The sequence below is a fragment of the Rana temporaria genome, chromosome 5 (assembly GCF_905171775.1).
Source record: "Rana temporaria chromosome 5, aRanTem1.1, whole genome shotgun sequence".
Lineage (NCBI taxonomy): Eukaryota > Metazoa > Chordata > Amphibia > Anura > Ranidae > Rana > Rana temporaria.
Window position 1 is genome coordinate 269,865,470 of NC_053493.1, and position 25,266 is coordinate 269,890,735.

The 25,266-nt window shown below is 40.4% G+C and overlaps 1 protein-coding gene across 2 annotated transcripts in view; it reads right to left on the reverse strand.

The window, feature by feature from the left end:
• ATP9B (ATPase phospholipid transporting 9B (putative)) overlaps window positions 1–25,266 on the reverse strand; it is a 448,810-nt gene that overhangs the window by 105,425 nt on the left and 318,119 nt on the right. For both annotated transcript variants that reach the window (XM_040353855.1, XM_040353854.1), the window contains exons 12-13: window positions 11,391–11,551; window positions 6,952–7,094 (exon numbers count right to left, since the gene is read on the reverse strand). In XM_040353855.1, the coding sequence (XP_040209789.1) occupies window positions 6,952–7,094; window positions 11,391–11,551 (304 nt within the window). The remainder of the gene's footprint in view (window positions 1–6,951; window positions 7,095–11,390; window positions 11,552–25,266) is intronic.

Genomic DNA, 25,266 nt, shown 5'->3' on the forward strand with positions numbered 1-25,266 from the left:
CATCATTGTTTTCGACGTGAACGTAAATGGCGTCCAGCCCCATTCACGGACGACTTACGCAAACGACGTAAAATTTTCAAAATTATACGCGGGAATGACGGCCATACTTAACATTGAGTACGCCACCAGATAGCAGCTTTAACTATACGCCGGAAAAAGCCGAACGGAAACAACGTAAAAAAATGTGACGGTCGGTCGTACGTTCGTGGATCGTCGGAAATAGCTAATTTGCATACTCAACGCGGAATACGACGGGAACGCCACCTAGCGGATGCCGAAAAATTGCATCTAAGATCCGAAGGCGTACGAAGACGCACGCCTGTCGGATCTAACCCAGATGCCGTCGTATCTTGTTTTAAGGATTCAAAACAAAGATACGGCGCAGGAATTTTGAAATTACGCCGGCGTATCAATAGATACGCCGGCGTACTTTCTTTGTGGATCTACCCCACAGTCCGCAGGTGTGAAAGGGCCCTAAGGAGTTATCATAACTTGTTCCTTATTCTGTTTATTTCTTTTAACGTTTTTTTTGCTAAATTTAAAAAGAGGACCTGCAGTGGCAAAGGAGATGTTAAAAAAAAAAAAAATCAGAAGGTTCTTTACAGGTCAGGGGACATGAAACCATTACTCCACGTTTTTGTTTGGGGGTTTGTACAGTTGAAAAGTAACTGTATATAAATAAGGTAGATTGCATTGTGCCTTCAATAGCACATTCAGCATTAGTTTTTACTAAGAAAACAATATGACACAAGGGTAACAGTGTGTACTAGAGGTGCCATCCTTCAGTAATGCATAAATATACTTTATGTCTTAATACAGCCGTGAGATACCTTATATTAGTATTCACATGGTTAGATAATGTACATTTTCTGCTGAATGTGGCAATTTGTTTTGAGCTATTTTACTTGTGTATGCATCTAGTCTTTCTGATTTTATTTTCTGACATTGATTGCCAAATAAAAATGACTGAGTCTCATCTTTTGGGATTCTGAGGGTTGCAATATATAGAATCCACACTGTATATAGTTTAATATGATTTCTAATATAAACCTTCTTGCTTTATAACTGCAAGAAAACCTGTGCCCAATAATGAATTTTCTTAAATAGTAATTACATTATATTAAGTCTATGTAAAAAGCAGGAGGAAAAAACACAAAAGGGGAATGTAGTAAAGATGGCACCGTTTATTGGTGAATGAGGTCACTAGAGAGGTATGTGTTTTTCCATGCACTTACATTAAAGCCAGTAGCCTTGGTAGCTTGTTTGATCACAGTTCATTACTAAAGGAAGCCATGTTTGTCTCCAGAGCATATATTCACAGTCACATTTACAATTTATGAGTTCCCGGCTGCACTGTTTTAAACAATGGCATTATCCAATGCAACCAGTGAGAAGATTAAAGTTCTCCCTGCAGATTAAGTACAAATTATCTGTCCTCCTGTTTCAGCATCGTTTGTTCATTTATCACATAACATCTAGTATTTCTGGTCAGTGTCAATATGCTCTGCATATTTGTAGTTAACAGATGTCTTCTCTTGTCGAATAAATTACTTAAAGTCTCATGCACTGCTGGCCACAGATGTGTCACTATAGCAACATCATTAATTTCAGATCTTACCGGAAACATGCACTCCAATCAAACCTAATTATACCACGTTGCTTTCTTGTCCTACAATAAGGAAACTATAATGCAATTATTGAGATAGTTGGTTCTCCATTCTACTATGGCAAATGAGAGGACCCCTGTGATGGACGCTTCTTGTCAAAAGGTTTATTGATGAAGCACAATCCCAATTTGCAATCATAGAAAGGACTAGTCTGCAATATAATTATTCCTAGGCTGGTCTGATAAAAGATCTGTAATAATGATGATGCTTAAAAGTTTCAATTTTGTTTTGATCTTAATAAAAACATACCATATTTTAATCAAGGTAGCCTATAGAAAAAAAATTATATTCAATTACAGAATGAAATAATAAAACTGGGATGCAGAGGAAACTTGAAAAATCTCAGGTGCATTGTAACTACAGCATCTAAAATTTGAAGCCACAGTTCTAAAATAGTTTGCCTAACCATGTATATTGCCATCTATGGATAAAAGCAATATTTTCACTTTCCTACTTGTCACAAACAGTAATGCTATCCCATAGTTTATTTTTACAGGAAAAAACCTTCATGTAACATGTTGCAGTAACTGTTCAAAAAGCTGTAGCAAAACCTTGCACTTGGTGTTAAGGTGTCATTAAACCTAACTTTTAATTTTAGTCATTGTATGCAAAAATATGATATTTACCTATCTGTATAACCTAGGCATTATGCATGCTGTGATTGTTAGTAAATACCTGGTTGATCATCACATTTTACTTAGAGTAGTACCCATTCAGAGTTGTAGTGGAATACCAGCCAAGTCTTTGTATCTTCCATTACGACTCTCATTGTGCATGCTCTGGAAAAATCCTCCTCAAGCGACAAAATCATTGTTGCTTCTGGATTCTTTTAGTACAGGGGATTTCGTTGCATGGGTGTGCCTAGGTCTCTCCCCATTCTCCATCCAGAAGTTGGCGATTGTGGTCCTGGGCACCAGCTAGGGGTATTTGGGCACAAAAAATATAATTTTTTTCCCTTTCCTTAATGTGCAATGCAGCACACTGTGATGTGTTATAACCTTTTCCAAAACATAAGTGTTGAAGGGATGACCAAATTGCTCCAAAATCCACAAAGCTGATTTGAAGACAAGCTTTCTCTGGTAACCAAGTCTCTTGGACTGCGATAACCCAGGACTCCCCTCCAACCCGACAGGCTGGCATCCGTTGTGACCTTCCAGTGTAGTGTAGGACTTCCCCAACTCCAAAGCTGGACTTGTGATCCACCAAGCCAGAGCCAGCTGGCAGTGTTGATATGCAGGTGATGTGCTTCCCCATAAAGCCAGAATATTGAGTTGAAATGGTTTGGAATGAAAGTGGGAGTATGGGAATGCTTTGAAGGAGGCAATAATTAAGCCCAGTTCTCTAATGCAGAGGATGAGTTGGACCAAAGTGTTCATACCAAAGTGTCAGGGTTTGTAAATTCCTCCTGCCTGCACAAAAAAAAACATGGACAGGGAAGTGTCTAGGAGGAGACCCAGATTCTTCACGCAGTGAGTCAGCTCTGGTGCAGTGTTCTGAAAATTAAGGGTCCACCTGAACATCTGCAGAGTTTAAACAACCTGTTGAACACTGACTGCCAATGTTTGTGTTAACCGTTCCATCAAAGGAGGTCATTTAGGTAACCTACAATAGAATTTACTGCAAATGAAACAATGAGGGTACAGGGGCTAACACCTTTTTAAAAACCTTAAGTGCAGTGGATAGACTAAAAGGCAAGGCAATGAATTTATAATGTTATGTCATCACAACAACGCGTAGGAAGCCTTGATGTGCTGGGAAAGATGGGGACATGGAAGTAGGTATCTTTGATGTATATCAAATGCCTGAAAATCCCCTGGTTGTAGTCAGGCAATAGCTGGCCTACAAGGTTTCATAGAAATATTTGGACCCAAAGGAACATCTAGACTGCCCAAAGTCCAGGTGTATGCAAAAGTCACCAGACATCCAACCACTTGAGCAATCCTCCATTAAAAGCAGCATTTTGTTTCAGGCTTGAATGATTTTAAAGATCCAGGGCTTGTAGAGGATTTCACATACTGAGATTGCACCTTCTTTTGCTGGGAAAAGAGATTCAAGCTTCTTGTCCACTGAGTCTTCGAATGCTGAGTCAGAGATAACCCTTGTCCTTCAAGATCTGGATTTCAACAATCATATTGTTATTAAAGCCAGTGACTGAGAAGCAGGATTGAACAGGGGGCTTGTGACAGAAGGTCTGGCCTATTTGGAGATGGCCAGGGCTCATTCCTCAGAAGTCTAAGTATGTCTGTGTAGCAGGTTAAATTGTTTTCACTTGCTCTATAACTGTGAAGCAATCAGGGGATGATATGCACTGGAGTCCAGGGCATCCACTGCTAGTGCTAGAGGATACTTGGTTCTGGCTAAAAACCAGGGTAAAATGTTATTAAACCTGGAGGCCAGGATGCTTACATGTGGAGTTGCTTATTCCTGTAACATAAGAGAATAAAGATGTTGGGATAAAGGGACCACTTCCCCTGGTCCAGGCAGGGACAGCTGAGAAAGCCTGCCTGCCAACTGATGGGTATACTCACACAGAAGTCTTCAGGGCCAGGGGGACCACCTAAGTTTGAACCATGGCCTTTTGCCTGCCAATAATGCTGCTATTAGGTATAAAGTGTGCTTGCACATACCTGCAGCAACTTTAATTGTTTCTTGCATGCCTGAAAACTAAGCCATTTTCATCACTTGCGGGTACTGTTGGAGCTCAACCATTCCCATCACCACTATTATTGTTGCTACAATGGGCAACTGGGATGCATTGGAGGTGGGAGTAGTGAGCAAGCTTTGTCTCAATAAGTGGTCCAGCATTCGGGTATGCAGGAAACAAAAAGAGCTGCTGCAGAAATGTCTAGGCAGCTTAAAGTGAACCTGTGCCCAGACTAAAGTATTTACACATTCTGAAAAATGCAGTAAAATTACTTTAAACTAAGACCACATTCACATCTGTAGACACAGGCATTGTGGAAAAATGTGTCTTCAAAAATTACAGCAGAGTTAATTACTTTGTATTGCAACAGAGTCTTGATAGCATTTCAGACCTCTAATACAAACACATTTTAGGTGTTTCTAAACCATTTCTGATCAAACTTAGGAGTGCCTGTTGCAATCTTTGATAATTAATTATATAAGATTACGTCCAGTTTCATAGTTGAAGGTTTTATACACTACAACCATGAAATTGATATCTAAATGTTCAAGCAGTAGAGTCAAATTGCATGTTTGAGACAAATTTAGGGGAATCAAAGTTCATTAAATAGCTCCTGTAACTGAATAATAGATGAATAATATACCCTCCATGCTTACACAGCTATAAATGTATCAGCTATGCAACAATGATGTACATGAATTTACATGTACACCAATAATGTTGTAACCCTGATACACCATGTTTCCTGGATCATTACATTCTGCTTTGTTATCAATTATTAGATAGCTAGCAATTACCTCTGCTTTCTTTTACACCGTTTTCAATGGAGAGGACATATTAAATAATGTCATCTATGGCAAGGAATTGAGTTGTAACATAATATCGCAAGGGGTAGAAGCAAATTATGCATGAATGATTATTTAAATAAAGCAAAATGAAACATTTGAAAGTAGCTCTAGACACAAAGCTATACCTCATTCTATTAAACTGTACACCAGTAGTAGATTTTACAGCACCCTGTGAGCTGAAGGGAGTAACGCTGACACTTCAATACCTCAAGTACGGCACTTGGCACCAGGTTCCTCTTCATACACCCAGTTCGGGATTCCCCCGAGCAACGATAAGAGGACTGTCCGCATTGGACTCAGTGAACCCCCTGACCTGCTGCACTTTTGCCTTAATAAACCCCATACTTGGGACACCGTGGGTTTGGGGTAAGTCGGAGCCATCCCTCCCCTTTCTTTTCTTACTCATGGGACCCCATAAGTCGGTTCTGGAGATACCTTAGACTGAAATCTTGAGGGTCAACTTCCAAAACCTGTGCTCACCACAAACGAGAGAAAAAAAGTTTGTAACCATACACTCCTGTGGCCCCTGATGAAGGTCTGTTGTTCTACCAATAGACCAGAAACGCGTCGGGCTTTTCTCCACTGCTCTCTACAGAGTGTTTTTTAATTCTATTTGTATTATATTGTCACAAGGTTTTATTTTATGACTATTTTTCTATTTTTTTGTTTCTTATTTTTCCTGGGTCCACACATGGGACGTGTGCCCCAGGTGTCACTCTATCACTATTCCTTATATGTGTTTTTTATTCTTATTATATATTTGCTGACTGTTCCAGAAGATTTCTGTAATTCAACATCCAGAATTATTCTGTAAATCAATGTCTATCCAATTTTGGTGATAACACCTAATAAAATAAATTTTACATACTTATTGGAGTCTGGCCTTAAAAGTCCCGTCTGGGGGTAATCTTTTTCTTTTTGTTCAGTAGTAGATTTTATGCTTCTTCTAAACTGGTGAAAGTCACCCACATGAACATTTCCAAAAACAAAAAATGTATCCAAGTGAGACTTGCACTTATCGCCTGAGAAAATCATTAAAGAATCAGTTCATGAGAAAATCATTAAATGATAAGTTCACTTTTTAGAAAAATATTATAAATGCACATTTTTTTCGCAGGTAAAAAATTTGCATTTTTTTTGGAGCGTATAAAGCAGGGATATGCAATTATTGGACCTCCAGCTGTTGCAAAACTACAAGTCCCATCACGCCTCTGCCTCTGGGTGTCATGCTTGTTGCTGTCAGAGTCTTGCTATGCCTCAAGAGACTTGTAGTTCTGCAACAGCTAGGGGTCCACTAATTGCATATCCCTGCTATAAAGCATTACACCAGCGATCAGTAGATCGCTGGTGCCATGCAGGTCTCCAGCAGATCTGTCAGTTTATCTGTTTGCCCATACTGTACATCCCGTATGGACAAGCAGATACAATCTGTCAGGAAGAGAGAATGAACTACCATGGCGCTCCACAGCGCCATGTTAGTTCATTGAAAACTACAAGTAAACAGCCACAGACGCTGCCTGACCTTGTAGTTTTCCTTTAATGGGACACTGTGAATTAGTGACACGGCCAGACGGGCGGGCGAGCATCAAATCTGTTCCAACCTTAAACAACAAACACAGAAGCAATGAATCCAATAATACCAGAAAAGTTTCTGGCGATCCTTTATTGTTCTCTGCTAACAGGCCACTCACCATTGCTTATGTGAATTTTGTGTGAACAGAACAGGGTAAAAAAAAGAGAAGCAATGTACTCTAGCAAAAAAAGTGTCATTTCTGTAGTCGGTCGAGGTTACCTGTTTTGTCAGTAAGTAAATACACCAAGCGTCCCAACTCCTCAGGAATGGTGCTAGTCCTCACCACAGTGCCAGGAATATTTTCATCTTTCATGATCATCCAACCATAAGCAGCCTTTCCCATGTCCAGGTTCACTCGCAAACTGCCAAGAAAATATTGGTTTATTTATACAGTCCTAGGAAAATAACTGAAAAAAAGTACACTATAACCATCCTTCCATGGTAAATACAACCTCTTGTGTGAGAGATCTAAAGCAATCCAAAAGTTAGGTGTTGCCACCAGTAAATGTATCCATGGGCCTTAATGAAGATCTAAAATAAAGGCCTTTGCTAAAGCAAAATGAAAGTGATTTTTTTTGTTTTTTAACTTCCCAGATGTTAGATGTCCCCAAAGGGTTAGTTCACTGAACACATGCAAAGGTGAACTAACACCGGACACCTGAAAACAGTGGACAATCAGAATCCATCTATTCCATCCTGGAAAAGCTGACAAAGAACAGAAAGAAAAGGAAATTGACATCCCAAACTACTCGAGCAGCTTTGGAGTTGCTAAAGCTTGGCAACCCCAGAGGTAAATACAGCGGGGACAAGGGAGGTAGCGGGGGTGTCATGTGTTTACATTTTTTCAGGAACTAAGGGCAAGATTCACGTAGAATCGCGGCGGCGTAACGTATCGTAGATACGTTACACCGCCGCAAGTTTTCATCGCAAGTGCCTGATTCACAAAGCACTTGCGAGAAAGCGGCCTCCGGCGTAAGCCCGCATAATTCAAAGGGGTGTGTGCCATTTAAATTAGGCGCGCTCCCGTGCCGAACCTACTGCGCATGCTCCCTTTTGAATTTCCCGCCGTGCTTTGCGCGAAGTGACGTCATTTTTTCGAACGGCGACGTGCGTAGCGTACTTCCGTATTCCCGGACGTCTTACGCAAGAAGGAAACATTTTTAAATTTCGACGCGGGAACGACAGCCATACTTTATACAGCACATACGTGTGCTGTGTAAAGTTAGGGCACCAAAAACGACGACTAACTTTGCGACGGGAAACTAGACTAGCAGCGACGTAGCGAACGCGAAAAACCGTCGTGGATCGCCGTAACTACTAATTTGCATACCCAACGCTGGTTTACGACGCGAACTCCCCCCAGCGGCAGCCGCGGTATTGCATCCTAAGATCCGACAGTGTAAAACAATTACACCTGTCGGATCTTAGGGCTAACTATGCGTAACTGATTCTATGAATCAGTCGCATAGTTAAGAAGACCCTAAAACAGAGATACGACGGCGTATCAGGAGATACGCCGTCGTATCTCTTTTGTGAATCTGGGTCTAACACTTTAAGATGTAGCTAAGGCCAAAGTCTTTCTTCTTTAATTTTGGGTAGGAAATTTTTCTTTTTATTGCTGTCTTTCTCCTGGGTAGATGTATTTATTCTAAAAATCCAAAATTGTGTCACTGGAACAAAAAAAAAAGTAATACTGAATCCTACCCTTTCCCTATTCAGTGCTTACTTAGCTCTGTATCTTAGTTAACTATACCACCAAGATGTCTAGTAAGTCTGTTAAATTTCTTCCTACATGCTAGTGAACCAATTCAGATGAATCTGTATGTTAAATAGCATCTGGACCACACTGCTGTGAACACTTTGTGATCATGTAGTGTTTCCGCTAATGATCAGAAGCTCCATTTGTAAGTACTAGGCCTTGGCAACTGATAGAGACTGATACAGGAAGGTAGTTATCCTCCAGCATCACCAGTACTGTGCCACTTATATTCAGTTTACAGCACCATGTTGTGATTATTTCTGGCACTATCAGCAAAAGACGTAACAGCTGTTACACACAGCCGACATCAACTGACACCACTGTGTTCCAGACCGTGGCCATACACCACCTAACACTTGGCTGTTAAACACAGATTGAAAATCAGTCTAGATTATGCTACTTAATTATATTCCTATGTACATCTTAAAAGACACAAGTGGCTCATGTAAACACATTCAAAAGAACATGTTTTAAATTAACTTATATTATATATTAACTATAGTTATATCTCACGCCCAAACATCAGATGTTGCAAATGCACTCTGTAACACATCCTATCTGAACAACATTCCTGAGAAGTGTTTTCTTGCAGGCCACATCTTTTATATTCAGTAATATTAGAGCTCTGGCCAAAAGTTTTGAGAATGACAAATCTACATTTTCACAAAGTCTGCAGCTTCATCTTTTTGTCAGATGTTACTATGGTATACTGAAATATAATGACAAGAATTTCATAAGTGTCAAAAGCTTTTATTGACAATTACATTAAGTTTATGCAAAGAGTCAATATCTGCAGTGTTGACCCTTCTTTTTCAAGACCTCCGTAATTCGCCCTGGCATGCTGTCAATCAACTTCTGTACCACAGCCTGACTGATGGCAGCCCATTCTTGCATAAGCTTGGAGCTTGTCAGAATTTGTGTTTTTTTTCCCACCCGCCTATTGAGGATTGACCACAAGTTCTCAATGGGATTAAGGTCTGGGGAGTTTCCTGGCCATGGACCCAAAATGTTGATGTTTTGTTCTTCAAGCCACTTAGTTATCACTTTTGCCTTATGGCAAGGTGCTTCATCATGTTGGAAAATGCACTGTCCGTCACCAAACTGTTCTTGGATGGTTGGGAGAAGTTGCTCTCAGAGGATGTTTTTGTACCATTCTTTAGTTATGGCTGTGTTCTTACACAAAATTGTGAGAACCAACCCCACACATGAATGGTCTTAGGAATGATTTACTGTTGATACAGGACTAATGGTAGACTCATCTTTTCTTCTCGGGACAAGTTTTTTTCCGGATGCCCCAAACAATCGGAAAGGGGATTCATCAGACAAAATTACTTTACCCCAGTCCTCAGCAGTCCAATCCCTGTACCTTTTGCAGAATATCAGCCTGTCCCTGGGGAGAAGTGGCTTCTTTGCTGCTGTTCTTGACACCAGGTCATCCTCCAAAGGTCTTCTCCTTACTGTGCGTGCAGATGTACTCGCCTGCCTGCAGCCATTCCTGTGCACTGGTGGTGCCCCGATCCTGTATCTGAAACAACTGCAGGAGACAGTCCTGGTATATGCTGGACTTTCTTGGGCACTCTGATGGAACTCTGATGCCTTCTTCTTTACAACAATTGAACCTCTCTCCTTGAAGTTCTTGATTCGATAAATGGTTGAATTAGGTGCAATCTTAGTAGCAGCAATATCCTTGCCTACGAATCCCATTTTGTGCAAAGCAATAATGACATGTTTCCTTGCAGGTAACCATGGTTAACAGAGAAAGAACAATGATTTCATGCACCACCATCCCTTTAAAGCTTCCAGTCTGTTACTCTAACTCAATCAGCATTACTGAGTGATTTTCAGCCTTGTCCTCGTCAACACTGACACCTATGTAAAGCAGGCCATACACGGTCAAATTTCGAACAAATTTTCTTTTCAAAATCATAAAGTTCGTTTTTTTTTGTGATCCGATGATGCCACCATTGATTTTCGAAATTCGGCCGAAAAAATATTCATGTTGCCGGGAATGTTCGTTTCTCTTCGGGAATATTCTTTTCTCTCCGGGAATATTCTTTTCTTGCACATGCACGTTTTTTTTCTATTAAATTTCTCGCACAATTCTCCCATCATTGATCAGAAAATCATTTGTTTTTCTAAAAATTTCCAACATGTCGGATTTATCAAATTTGCTTGCCGCACGAAAATCGGCTGTTGCTGCAGCCCACTAACGGTGAGAAATACGAACGAAATACGAGCGTGTATGGCCGCCTTTAACAAGAGAATCACTGACATGATGTCAGCTGGTCCATTTGTGGCAGGGCTGAAATTAAGTAGACATTTTTTTGGGGGGGATTAAGCTTGTTTTCATGACAAAGAGGGACTTTGCATTTAATTGCAATTCATCTGATCACTCTTGATAACATTCTGGATTATTTGCAATTTGCCATCATAAAAACAGGCAGCAGACTGTGAAAATTAAATATTTGTGTCATTCTGAAAACTTTTGGCCAGGGTTGTACTCATAAATCTTATGCATCAACATTCTAGGAGTTACTCATTTATTATACAACACAATATGTACAAATATTGTAGGCTAGAAATAGCTGTGTGTAACAACAGGATATGTAGTGTGCAGTATTTGTATCATACAATCGGTAAAAGAACCTTATAAATACATTCATGCTCTACAATGGATTGGATATCCTGATTAGTTTAGTAAAATGAACATTGCACAGAAATAAAACAGTATTGCTTTTTGCAATGAACTCTCAAGAATCAGCAGATTTGCAAGCACTTTCTCACTCTGTTTCCTGATAAGATCAATTTCCTTCACAATGTAAGCCAAGTGTATATTTCAAAAAAATGCAACATTCAGTGAAATTAGACATCCCTGCCTTTCTTTGCTACATACACATACCTTATTGGAATGATGTAGGAAAATAGAAGGAGGAACCGGAAGAGGTAGCGATACCATGGGCCAACAAAGCCCTGCAAGGTTACCATTACAATGGAGAGCGCTACCAGAGCCAGAAAAAGCGCCTTTGTCAACTGGTTCAGTTCAAGGTCCAACAGTCCCACCTGACCAAAGGAGAGAACATATGTTAAGGCATATTTTAAGGCAAAATAGATTTCATAAGCTCTAGTTATGTGCTATCTATGTCCAAAAAATACATAACAATGGTACAGATTGTTTTGTTCACTGTGAAAAGACACCTTTATACTCTATTAATATTAAATCTTTGTGCTATCCTACCTGTTTTTTCTCAAAAAAAAAAAAAATGCATATCAATTCTGAATCAAATTATCTTAATGCTATGTTTTATCCTTTTTAGAAGAATTTTCCTTTGACTTTCCACGCATTTAGTTTCTTTACTTTAAGCTGACAGGCGTTATGACTCTATACAATCAGCATTTTTTTGTACTAAAAAATGCCCCCCCTCGGCTTATACTCAAGTCACCTTTTTGCGCCTGATCTCCCGGACTTTGGGGACCCGGTATCGGCCGGCTGTAGGTCCTCTGGACCGCAAACTTGGCACACAAACAAAGATTGTTGTCCGGGGGACCTATGGCCAGGGAGCACCGATTTTTCAAAGCCGGGTACCCCTTCCATAGACTCCCATGTTAAACGTCAGTCTATTCATGGACACAGTGAGGCATGGGCACAGTGCGACACAGTGAGGCATGCAGATGGACACCCTAGGCTTATACTCGAGTCAATATGTTTTCCATTTTTTTTTGTGGTAAAATTAGGTGTCTCGGCTTATATTCCTGTCGGCTTATACTCGAGTATATACTGTATTTATTTTTCTGTAAGCTGCAAGATACAAAATTGCTACAAATAATATTGTTCAATAAATCACACATGTTACAACAGCTAGCAACAACTCTTATAAATGTTCCAGTCTGCTTGACCCCTTTAAATTTAACTGGATTATCTGCTTTGACAAAGTGGGCTAACCTGAATGTAAGCTCCCAAATGTTGCAGGGGGGTCACATTACCTTGGGAGGCATTTGCTTAGGAAAAAGCAGGGGCACAGCAAAAGTGTAGACACAAAATTCAGGAAGAGTCAGTGTTGCCCCGACACCCTCAAAGGCAACCAACACAATGCTTTTAGCTCTGTAACAGCCTGTGCAAAGTCGCAAAGGGAAAAGATTTTCAATATTCCTTTAATATCCTCAAGGTACTTACAGTGTATCCAACCATTACAATTTGGGCAGTGATTGTTGTTTACATGGTCTGGGCACTGGTTTTAATTATATGCTTTTTAACTACAAAGACTACAAAATATTGCATCAATTCCCAGCAAATTCCTATATCTATATTCATAGTCCTCTACAAATATAATAAAAAATAAAAATAATGTATAATAAAGATCTAGCTGGGAATGAAACCGCTCTAACAATGTCCTGCTTGTAAGTGAAGGAGACACAAAATAACTATTGTACACAACACACATAACAGATGAAATACATATTAAGGAGCCGTTTACCCTGACAAAGAATTTCCATTTTAGTCCTCCAAGTTCTGAAATGTACACACTTCTGTCATACAACACGGACCTGTCTAGCCGTGCAGTAGACCTGATCTTTCTCTGCTGCAGTTACAGTGGTTCTAAAGTCTGAAGTTTTTTTTTTACCTTCATGCATTCTATGCATCAAGGTGAAAAACCTTCAGTATGCAGCTTCCCCCTCAGTCCCCCCCCCCCCATACTCACATGAGCCTGATCCCGATCCAGCAATGTGCATGAGAGCAGAAGCTCTCCTGGGTCTCAGCACCCTTATTGTGTGAGAGACAGCAGCAGGAGCCATTGGCTCCTGCTGCGGTCAATCACAGCCAGTGAGGGGGGGTCATAGACACACAGAGGCAGCTCAGTAATAAGCAGTCACAAGTGCCCCCAGAGCAAGTAGCTTGCTCTGGGGGCACTTAGCAGGGGGAGGGGCCAGGAGTGCCAAAAAATGGAGGATCGGGGCTGCTTTGTGTACAGAGCTGGTCAGTATGACATGCTGTGCAGATATGGAGTGGCTGTATACAAACACATTTTTTTTAAAGCGATGAATAGTAAAAAGAATTTGCAGAAAAGGATTTTGTGGCCATTTTATAAAAATGCTCAGCAAAAAAAAATCAAAAGTTTTGAGAGTTATTTATCTCTGTAAACCCTCACTGTATGAGTACCAACATGACATTCCAGTACATAATGGGAAGCTCTTAGAGAACGTGAAATAGTTGAGACAAATTCCACCACACTTGCTTGTGTACAGGCTGCCCCTTCCCTTGAGAACGGAGGAGCAAAGGACCACAGTGGCTGATTTATCAGCTGCATTTAAAATGCAGCCAAACAAGGACAAATATCTGGCAATTTCCGCTGTTTCAACTACTACATAGTTTATGCTTGAATTATTGAGAAAAATAGGTTTTTGGATTAAAATGAAGAAAAATTAAGCCAGGGAAGTAGAGCATGTTTCAAAGCCCAGATCTTTTTGCGTTGACAAAGGCGGTCTAAGTTTCAGGCCTCGCTGAGGATCAGATGAAGTCATTATTCATTCAGTCAGGGAAAAAAAAGACTCAATTACCTCAACCTAAAGATGCTATCAATGAATGCAAAGTGCATATTTTACTCTATTCATCCAAATCCCATTAAAAAGTGAAAGGAATGATTTAATCTGGCTTTTCTGGAGTTGGCCTTTTTTTGTATTAAAATAAAGAATTACTGTCTTGCAACATACGTATCTGCTACCTCACACTTTTGCCTGCATCATAGCAGGGGAAGACTGTAGAGCGAGTAGACAAAAACAACCAGAAATAACTAAAGTTACCTCTGCATAAAAAAGGCTGAGCAAAGAACAAAAAGATTTCAGCAAGACAGTAGACATTCACATTAATATTTTGCAAAAGCAAAGCTAGCTGTGCCTAGCCCCATGAAAATCGATAAAGCCTTTACAAACATTTGTCTACATTTCTTATCCAAGGTTATTTTAATGGTATTTTTTCTGTCTCTTCCTCATCACAACCCTTGAACATATAGAACATGTTTAAAACATAACTGGGCCTTCCTGCATTGTTTAAAATGGTTTTCCACTTTCACCAATTAGATGGAAAGCACCATTGCGTGTCCCATGTCCTTTGGTAATGACTGGTGGGTGTCACCTCAAAGTTCCAGGGGTCTCAAACTGGTCGCCCTCCAGCTGTTGCAGAACTACAAATCCCATCGTGCCTAAGCCTGAAGGAGTCATGCTTGTAACTGTCAACCTTGCAATGCCTCATGGGACTTGTAGTTTCACAACAGCTGGAGGGCCACCACTTTGAGACCCCTGATAAACAAACACATCTGTAGCACTTTGTCCAGCCATTGTTTCTATGTATGCCTCACCTAATGGGCAGATGCCATGTAGGTAGACAAATATTAACCTTCTAATCTCTCTTCCAAAGATTACAAAAAAAGGTTAAAATGTGCATATTTTAGTACATGTTGCTTTGACCACTTCAGCCCCAGAAGGTTTTACCCTCTTATTGACCAGGCCATTTTTTGCGATGTGCCTTTAACTGACAATTGCACGGCCATGTGACGATTTAGCCTAATACAATTGATGTCCTTTTTCCCCCCACAAATAGAGCTTTTTTTGGTGGTATTTGATCACCTCTGCGTTATTTTTTTTTGCGCTATAAACAAAAAAGGAGCGACAAGTTTGAGAAAAACAATATTTTTTTACTTTGTACTATAAAACATATCCAATAAAAAAAAAATGAAAAAAACAAAAACAAATTTCTTCATCAATTTAGACCAATATGTATTCAGGTACATATTTTTGGTAAAAAATCCCAATAAGCGTATATTGATTGGTTTGCGCAATCAATGGGATATTTTTATGGAATTTAAATTAGTTGCCAACAATGGAAGTATTCCTCATTCCAAGCCTACCATTTCCTACCCTGTCCCTACAGATGAGGGCCTACAAAAAAAAAGATCTGTGTGCCCAGGTTTGGCTACACTCTACTGCTGAATCTTGCTAAGAAGAGTCATGCCCTGTACACACGATTGGTTCAATCCGATGAAAACGGTCTGATGGATTTTTTCATCAGATATCCGATGAGGCTGACCTTCATCAGTCTTGCCTACACACCATCAGTTAAAAAAAAAACGATCGTGTCCAATGCGGTGACGTAAAAAACAATGACGTGCTGAGAAAAATGAAGTTCAATTCTTCCGAGCATGCGTCGACTTGATTCTAAGCATGCGTTGATTTTTAACCTATGGATTTCCCCACAGACGATCGTTTTTTTCTATCGTTTTTTTAACCATCAGATAATTTTAAAACAGGTTCTACGTTTTTTCACCGATGGGAAAAACAAAAAAACGATGGGGCCCACACACAATCGGTTCGTCTGATGAAAACGGTCCATCAGACCGTTTTCATCAGACGGACCGATCGTGTATACGCGGCATAAGAGTAAGAGTTAAGAAGAGTTTCCGATGGAAAAAGTCCGACTGACCTTTTCCATCAGATATTCCGATTGTGTGTGACCCCCATCGGAGTTCTTTTATCGGAAATTACGATATAGATAGATATAGAACATGTTCTATTTTTCGCAGATGGAATTCCGTTGGAATTCCGATGTGATTTGGCCAGGCAAAAGCCCGATCGTGTGTGCGTGGCATTAGTAGTACAAAACTGCTAGAATAAATTGCCTATAGCCATTTTTGTAACACAGTTCATTGTTTATCTGACAACTTACTTGATTTTCCTACTTGCCCAAAAACTCACTAGCAGGCACTCACATATGCCCATATGGACCTTAACATTTCTGCCCTCATATTCAAGTTGTAGCATTTCTTATCATTTTCAAGAGCTAGCTACATCCAGTACTTTCCTATTCGCCTATTGGAAAGTGTGGGTAAGTCCTCACTACTAACAGACAGTATTAAAATGAGCCTGTGAGACAGGGGTCAAGTCCTGGGGAAAAAAGTGTGGGAACTCCCACCCAAGATCCGCTCCCCCACCAAAAAAAAAAAAAAAAAAAAAAAAAAAATGATGATACGTTCATATGCATAATTACTTAATCCGCATGTTTGTTTTTGATCCACTGTACCTTAGTAATCCTTTATGTTACTGTCCGCTTCCTGTATATGGATTCATTGGGTAGAACTTTAACCTCCCTGGCGGTATGATTCTGTCTGGAATTACGTACCAAAAGCGGTACAATTATTTGCAAGGAAATTTGGCGTTTTATTCTGTAGGCCTGTAATTCTTAGGAATAACTCATTTAAATCTGACCAAACAAGAGTCTAGTAGGCATCCCGGGTATGACATTTTTTTAAAAACAAAAATTATAAATTATAATATAATAAATAATTATAAATAATAATTATAATTATGCACTGGGCAGACCACTAGGGACAAGGGGGATGTGTATTTTTTACATACAGTACTGTAATCTATAAGATTACAGCATACTGTATGTAATGTGTTTGTTTACTTTTTTGAATTTGGCGCCATTCTCCGCCCCCGTGCGTCGTTGCGTCGCAGGGAACGGAGATCGGCGGCACACGGGGACACTGTGAATCGAGCGAGGACGCCGCTCGCTCACACAGCGGGGATGCATCGCTGGATCCAGGGACAAGGTAAGTAAACCAAGCCTGTGGATTCAGCGAGAAGGTAAGCCGCGCCGCTGCACGCTCTGCACATCTACCCCGAGCGTGACTCGGGGATACCGATCCTAGCATGGAAAAACCACCCCGAGTCACGCTCGGGGATACCGCCAAGGAGGTTAAGCAAGTTCTTTCTAAATCCCGCGATAACTCGTAGCAAACCTCTGCAATGTCTCCGAGGAACAATGACAAAAGCTCCCAGGAGACATTGCGGCATTGAGGTAGTGATGGAATACCCGCACACTACCCGATGAATCCATATACAGGAAGCGGCCAATAACATAAAGGATTACTAAGGTTCGCCTGCCCCTGAGAATGACTCGAGCTGAGCATCGCCGCTTAGTGAAGGATTGGCTCGGGCGGCTCGGACTGCTCTAGTCCTGCAAAGGGAACTGCGTTCCTGCTGTGAAAAAAGTGCAGGGACTGCGTTCCCGCAGGACTTGAGCCCTGCTGTGAGATCACTCTGAGATGTGAGGCACCTCCAATTCTACAGCAGACATGTAAAAGTGCCAGCTTTCGTTTTGTGCATTTAGTTAACTAGTTGTTCACTAGAATGGCTAATGCAATGGAGCCAATGAGTAAAAAAAAAAAAAAACACATATATTTGTGGTTAGCCACTACAACACCTGTCTTGTTAAAATAAATACATTGGCGACCCTGCTTTTATTATAGTGTTTCTCATGATGCAGTGTCTATACGACTTTCTTCAACCATAAAAAATGTCCGTTTCTATTACAGGTACCCCATGCTTTTATTTATTAAATTTTTAATAGGCCAACATTCTATACTCACCCCCCATGTACAGAGCAATGTGCTTTCACGTGTCATAATATTTGATTTGTTTAAACCGCCAGCAAAAGCTAAATTAAATACTCTGCTGGAAATAATAATCTCCAAGGGAAAAATTGTACGTCGGATATAAGCACAATGGTTTAGTAAACGGGATTGTTCAAAGATAATGAAGACAATAATTGTTTGTATAATCTAAAAAGCCACTAATGGCAGCAATCACAACTCCATTTAGCTTTTCTTAATTTACAAAGCAAGTTTTAAGTAGCTAATGGTCCTAAGACAAGAAATGGTTTATTCAACAACAAAGGGTAAGTACAGTACTCTGATTAACCTATTCAGTGCCACTGGAACGTCTGTAAGGATGCCACAGTGGCACTGAAGAGGTTAAGTAAACTAAAACTGACTGATTGCCGTGGCAATGTTAACACTGATCCAGAAAGCTTAAATGGGTTGTAAACGTTTGTTTTTTATTCTCTAAATAGGTTCCTTTAAGCTAGTGTTGGTTCACTTACCTTTTCCTTCCATTTCCCTTCTAAATGTTTTTTTTTCTTTGTCTGAATTTCTCACTTCCTGCTTCTCCTCAGTAAGCTTGCCCCCATCATCCGAGCCGTTCTGGCTGGGGGATAGTCAGTGTGCTGGCCTCTTCCCTTGGGACTACATTCCTGCGGGGAGACGCTGTGAACACAGTCCCAAGGGAGGGGGCGAGCACACTGACTAACCCCCACCCAGAACGACTCATATGATGGGGACAAGCTTACCGAGGAACAGGAAGTGAGAAATTCAGACAAAGAAAAAAAACATTTAGAAGGGAAATCGAAGGAAAAGGGTAAGTGAACCAACAATGCACTAGCTTAAAGGAACCTATTTATAAGATAAAAAATGAAACTTTACAGCCCCTTTAAGCCTCGTACACATGATCGGATTTCCATCGAACAATGCGTAGGACAATGCGTAGGACTTTTGTTCGAAGGGCGTTGACCATGAACTTGTCTTGCATACAAACGGCAAAGAATTGTCAGCCAACAAACACAAAACTACGTGTTTATTCAGCTCTTTAGCACCACCATTTGGGCACGTTCCGCTAATGTTGTGCTATGGTTAGCATTGCTTCTGAGAATGCGTGTTTGTACTTTGGATTTTTTTCCGACGGACTTGGGTACACGCGATCAGATAATTCGACAACATACATTTGTTGTCAGAAAATTTTAAAGCATGCTATCCCACATTTGTTGGCGGAAATCCCGACAATTGTCCGATGGAGCATACAAACGGTTGGATTATCCGACAACATCCTGCCATCACACTTTTCCCATCGGAAAATCCGATTGTGTGTACGGGCCTTCAATTTGTGCATCACAAGCGTGAAGAGCCTGAGATTTGAGGTCATAAGCACAACAGCAACAGATACATTTACTGTAACACAGGGTCAAATAATGTGTATGGCTCTTCTATGAAAAAGATCCTACAGGGATTTATCTCATAAGACAATTTTCCCATGGAACTCCTCCAAATTTCATTCTTTCAAGTAACATTGCAAAGCTGAGATAGAACATACACTGTAAGGCCTCGTACACACGACAGAGATTCTCGGCAGAATTCGCCGAGAAACTCGGTCAAAACCCGGATTCTGCCGAGAATCTCTGTCGTCTGTACAGTTTTGGCTCGATGGAGCCGCCGAGGAGCTCGACGAGAAAATAGAGAACATGTTCTCTATTTTCTCGTTGGCCGCGTTGTTCTATAGGAGAAGGCGGCCCGCCGAGCTCTTCGGCGGCTTCATCCCAAAACGAGACGAGGAACTCGACGTGCCAAGCACGTCGAGTTTCTCTGTCGTGTGTACGAGGCCTAAGTTTACAATCAGCTCTTTTACATGATCAGCGACATGCTTTCGATGAAATGCTAAAAATATATGAAATCGGCACCAGCTATTAACCTCTTCAGAGGGATGATATGCACACCAACATGGAAATGTGTGTTTTTCATGTATTTTTTAAGTTGGATCTTTTAATCCTGGAAAGTGAGCATGGGAATGAGTAGATACGCCGGCGTACTCGCTTTGTGGATCTGCCCCATAGAGATTATTGTAATAAAACTGGAAAGCACAACTGGTGCAGATCTGCATAGAAACCAATCAGCTTCCAGTTTTTTTTTGTCAAAGCTTAATTGAACAAGCTGAAGTTAGAAGCTGATTGGCTACCATGTACAGCTACACCAGATTTTGCCCTCTGCAGTTTTAGTAAATCAAACCCCTTGGCTGTGCTGTTTAACCACTTAAGGACCGCCGCACGCCGCTGTACGTTGGCAGAATGGCACGGCTGGGCAAAAGTACATACAGGTACGTCCCCTTTAAGATCCCAGCCGCGGGTCGCGCGCGACCCGGTCCTGATTTCCGTGTCCGCGCCCACGGAACGCCTGGACCCGATCACTGCCGGTGTCCCGCGATCGGGTCACAGAGCTGAAGAATGGGGAGAGGTAAGTGTAAACAAACCTTTCCCCGTTCTTCCTAGTGGCAGTGTCAGTGATCGTCTGTTCCCTGTCATCGGGAACAATGATCAGTGACGTGTCACGCCGGGCCAAGCCCCCCTACAGTAAGAATCACTCACTAGGGCACACTTAACCCCTACAGCGCCACCTAGTGGTTAACCCCTTCACTACCAGTGTCATTTTAACAGTAATCAGTGCATTTTTGTAGCACTGATCGCTGTAAAAATGACAATGGTCCTAAAAATGGGTCAAAAGTGTCCGATGTGTCCGCCATAAAAAAAAAATGCCATAAAACTATCCCCTATTTTGTAGACGCTATAACTTTTGCGCAAACCGATCAATAAACGCTTATTGCGATTTTTTTTAACAAAAATATGTAGAAGAATACGTATCGGCCTAAACTGAGGAAAAAAAAATTAAATATAATTTTGGGGGATATTTATTATAGCAAAAAGTAAAAAATATAGATTTTTTTTCAAAATTGTCGCTCTATTTTTGTTAATAGCGCAAACAATAAAAACCGCAGAGGTGATCAAATACCACCAAAAGAAAGCTCTATTTGTGGGGAAAAAAGGACACCTATTTTATTTGGGATCCACGTCGCATGACCACACAATTGCCAGTTAAAGCGACGCAGTGCCAAATCGCAAAAAGTGGCCGGGTCCTTTAGCTACAAAATGGTCCGGGGCTGAAGTGGTTAATGCTTTAATTGCCAGAGTATATAAATAAATAACTTTAAAGTTTACATATAGTAATCCTTTTTTTTTGTTTTGTTTTATTGGAAAGTATATTTTTAGCCACTTTTTTTTTTTTTTTTTACTTACATTTTTTTGTTTGTCAAGTATGTAAGTGAGAGTTTAAAAGCCCATTTTCTTAGTTCTTTCATGCTTAGAATAAAAGTAAGAGGGGCCAATTTTTTCAATGCCCAACAGCATTGAAAAATACATTTTTTTCAACCAAATTTCATTCCATATGATGCATATTTTGGAAACAAAAAAAAAAAGGTACAGTTGACAATACAATTTTATTGGCACCATGGCGGCCATGCACAGACCAATATGTTACCAAGAAACGGTAACACTGCTAATTTCCTGTTATGCAATGTGATTGCTGAATGATCAGCTTTCCTACATGATGGAAAATACTGAAAATAAAAAAAATAATATAGTATATAACTGCAACACAAGCCATATTGTAATATAACGTTATTAAAAATTACATTTCCTTTTCAATCTGCAATGCTGTAATTTTCTGTAAAAAGCAATGCAATATGGCAACCTGGATACAGAGGAAATATGGAACATCCCCCAGAAATAGAAAAAGGGGGCGATCTGAGTGGTTCCAAGGTAGAACGCACCTCATCCCAAGGTAATTGATATAGGTACAAGGAGGAAATTGGATTATAGCGGTGCCATATATCATATACGAAATAATAACTAATTAAGATTTAGAATTATTTAATAAAGTGTCATAAAAACATAGTATACAATACAAAAAAGAGAGCAAGGTTCAATAAAAAACAGAGTACTAAAGCAGACAACAAACTGTATGGGTCGCTGAACTTAGATTATTTGAGATGGTGGTCGCATATAGTGTTAAGTCCCTATATATTTTGCTCTAACGGGCTTCCTCAGGGGAATATATCAGGACCAGAGCTGACTGCTGAATTGGTGGTCCCGATATATTCCCCTGAGGAAGCCCCTTATATATAGGGACGTAACACCGTATGCGACCACCATCTAAAATAATCTGGGGAGTTCAGCGACCCATACAGTTTGTTGTCTGCTTTAGTACTCTGTTTTTATTGAACCTTGCTCTCTTTTTTTGTATTGTATACTATGTTTTTATGACACTATTAAAAATTTGAAATCTTAATTCGTTATTATTTCGTATGATATTTCAGCACCGCTATAATCCCATTTCCTCCTATATCCCCCAGAAATGTAATTTCCTGCTTGTGTGATTGGCTCACTAATTTTTCTAGAACTCTGCACTAAGATACAAACCAGATTTTGGTCAACCTCTGCAACAAACATTTCAGTTTTGGTAAGATACTCCCATAGAATTAATAACATCTAAAGGGATTTAGACACGGCTACTTTCATCATTAGAGCCCTGCAACTGATCAGTAATGAACAAGTCACCCCCATTCCCATTGCACCTGGACACAAACAAATAGCTATTTCTTCAGAATAACAAAAGGGAGGAATCTGCAACTAAGTTTTTTTTTTAAATCCTTGCAATGTACATAGATCACCCAGAGGGGATTGTTTTTTGTTTCTTAACAAAAGTAGAGTTACTCTTTGAGCCTGGTTAAAGTGGAGGCTCCATCAAAAAAACTATTTTGCTTTAAATTGAAGCTTACGAAGTTACGACTAAAAAAGTAAAAAAAAAAGAAAGATTTTTTTTTTTTTTTACTCATCTGGAAATGCCTGTTGCTATGCGGTCCCACAAAATCTGCCTTTAAAACCACCTAGGATTCTGACATCATCTCCCTCTAATGCTCCTGGGAAATGTGTGTCATCATTTAGCAGGATGCAGTGCGCTGTCCAATTATCACTCCCCATCCAAGACTTCCAGGAAGTAAGTGCCTGTAGGCTTCACAATGCCCACAAGCAAAATGGCAACGGTGTAGATATAGTTTTATAAACTATATTTTTTGAATATCTATGCGGATCGGCGGCGGATTGTAAAATAGTAAGTGACCAGATTTATATTATAAAAACGCAGGATGAAAGGACATACATTTAAAAAATGCTAATTGTGGTTGGAACTCCGCTTTAAAAAAAATATGTTTTGAATCTACTTTTGAAAACACCCAGAGAAGGTGCTCCCCAGACAATAGGTGGCAGTGAGTTCCATAGGTGTTCTGCTTGAGAGAATACAGGATATCCAAAAGATTTTAGGATGACTCTGGGCAGGTGTAACTTTCCTTCCTATGAGGAGCATGCTGGAGCATGGGTAGCCAGAGATTCTGTCGGATAGGCTAGGTTCAAGTTGTTAACTAATTTATAAGTAACCCAACCGTGAAGGATATTTAAATGGAAGCCATTGTAGGGAATGAAGAACAGGGGTAATGTGGCAGTTACAGGGTTGGTAGGTAAGTAGCCTGGCTGCTGTATTTTGTATCAGCTGCAAGCCTGTGATTATAAGGAGATCTATTTGTGAAGCACTGGATTCCCTTGAATGGATCCAATATTGCCAATGGGTGGGTGTGTTAATACAAAATTTTACTTTTGCTTTTGGCTTCTGTAAGTATCCAAAAGTGGAAAAAAAAGGAGAAGAGCTAGACTATTAAATTTGGTCCAGAAATAGTTTATTTTGTGTAGCGTCTACTTAAAATCCAATGTGTTTCAGGGAATGCTGGGACATCTTGATGCATAGAAATCAAGAATTTCACAATATGCTGCAGTAAAGCCCCGTACACGCGATCGGAATTTCCGATGGAAAAAGTCAGACAGACTTTTTCCATCAGTAATTCCGACCGTGTGTATGCCCCATTGGAAATTCCGATGAATTCCATTGGAGTTTAGATGGAGAACATGTTCTATTTTACTCTGATGGAATTCTGTCGGAATTCCGATGTGATTTTGGTCGGACAAAGGTCCAATCGAGTGCACTGGGCTTAAGACAGCCTATTCCAGTTTGGCAAAGATATGTCTTTAAAGGACAACAAAAGAAGCCGCAGACTGTTGAACTCCTCTCTCTGTCACTTTGCTTTCTCCTCCTATCGGTGTGTTCCTGGTTGCAAATAAACTGATTGGCTCATCGTCCTGCTTCTCACATTTCTAGATTGAAAATGCACAAAAGTATCAGCAACACCTCCTCTGATTCTTCACATATGGCGCATAAAAAAAAACATAAAAAAAACCTTCTCTTCGCAGTGCAGATCAAAGAAAACTTATTTTCGCAGTGCAGATCAAACAGTTAGAAAGCTCTAACATTTTGCTGAATATTCAGCAATATCTTTATGACCAATCTATAGGGCGCATGTAGCATTGCACTTACCTGTGTCAGGCTAGGTGGCCTTAATTACAGCTAGGCTGAAGAAGATTACTACATGAGCTCTATGATTTGTTATTAAAGTGGGGCTCCACCCGCAAATTTTTTTTTTTTAAAGTCAGCAGCTACAAACACTGTAGCTGCTGACTTTTAATAGGGACACTTACCTGTCCTACTCGCCCGCAATGTCAGCTGCCCCAAGTCCGATTCCTCGATGCTAGCAGCTCCCGGCGCCACCATCCTCAGTAAGGGAAACAGGCAGTGAAGCCATGCGGCTTTAGTGCCAATTTCCTACTGCACATGCGTGAGCCACGCGGCTCTTTGTGAATGGGCCAGCTGCTCTCTGGGATACACACAGTTCCCAGAAGGTAGCGCGCCCCATTCACAGGAAGACACCACAGGAGGACGGAGGAAGAAGACCCACCGCGGACGATGAAGAGGCAGATTACGGACTTCTGCATAGCAACCGCTATTTCTGGTAAGTATAAAAAAAAAAAATCTATATTTTTTTTAGGATTTTGGCAAAAAATAAAAAATTTCAGGGTGGAACTCCACTTTAAAGATATTGCTGAGGATTCAGTGATGAGATGAACTATCCTTACTTGTCCTAAAACCAGTCTGAGCTCTGCTTTACAGGGGATTGCAAGTCAAACTCAGGTACTTTAACCACTTAAGACCCGGACCTTTATGCAGGTAAAGGACCTGGCCAGTTTTTGCAATTTGGCACTGCGTCGCTTTAACTGACAATTGCGCGGTCGTGCGATGTGGTTCCCAAACAAAATTGATGTCCCTTTTTTTTCCCACAAATAGAGCTTTCTTTTGGTGGTATTTGATTACCTCTGCGGTTTTTATTTTTTTGCGCTATAAACAAAA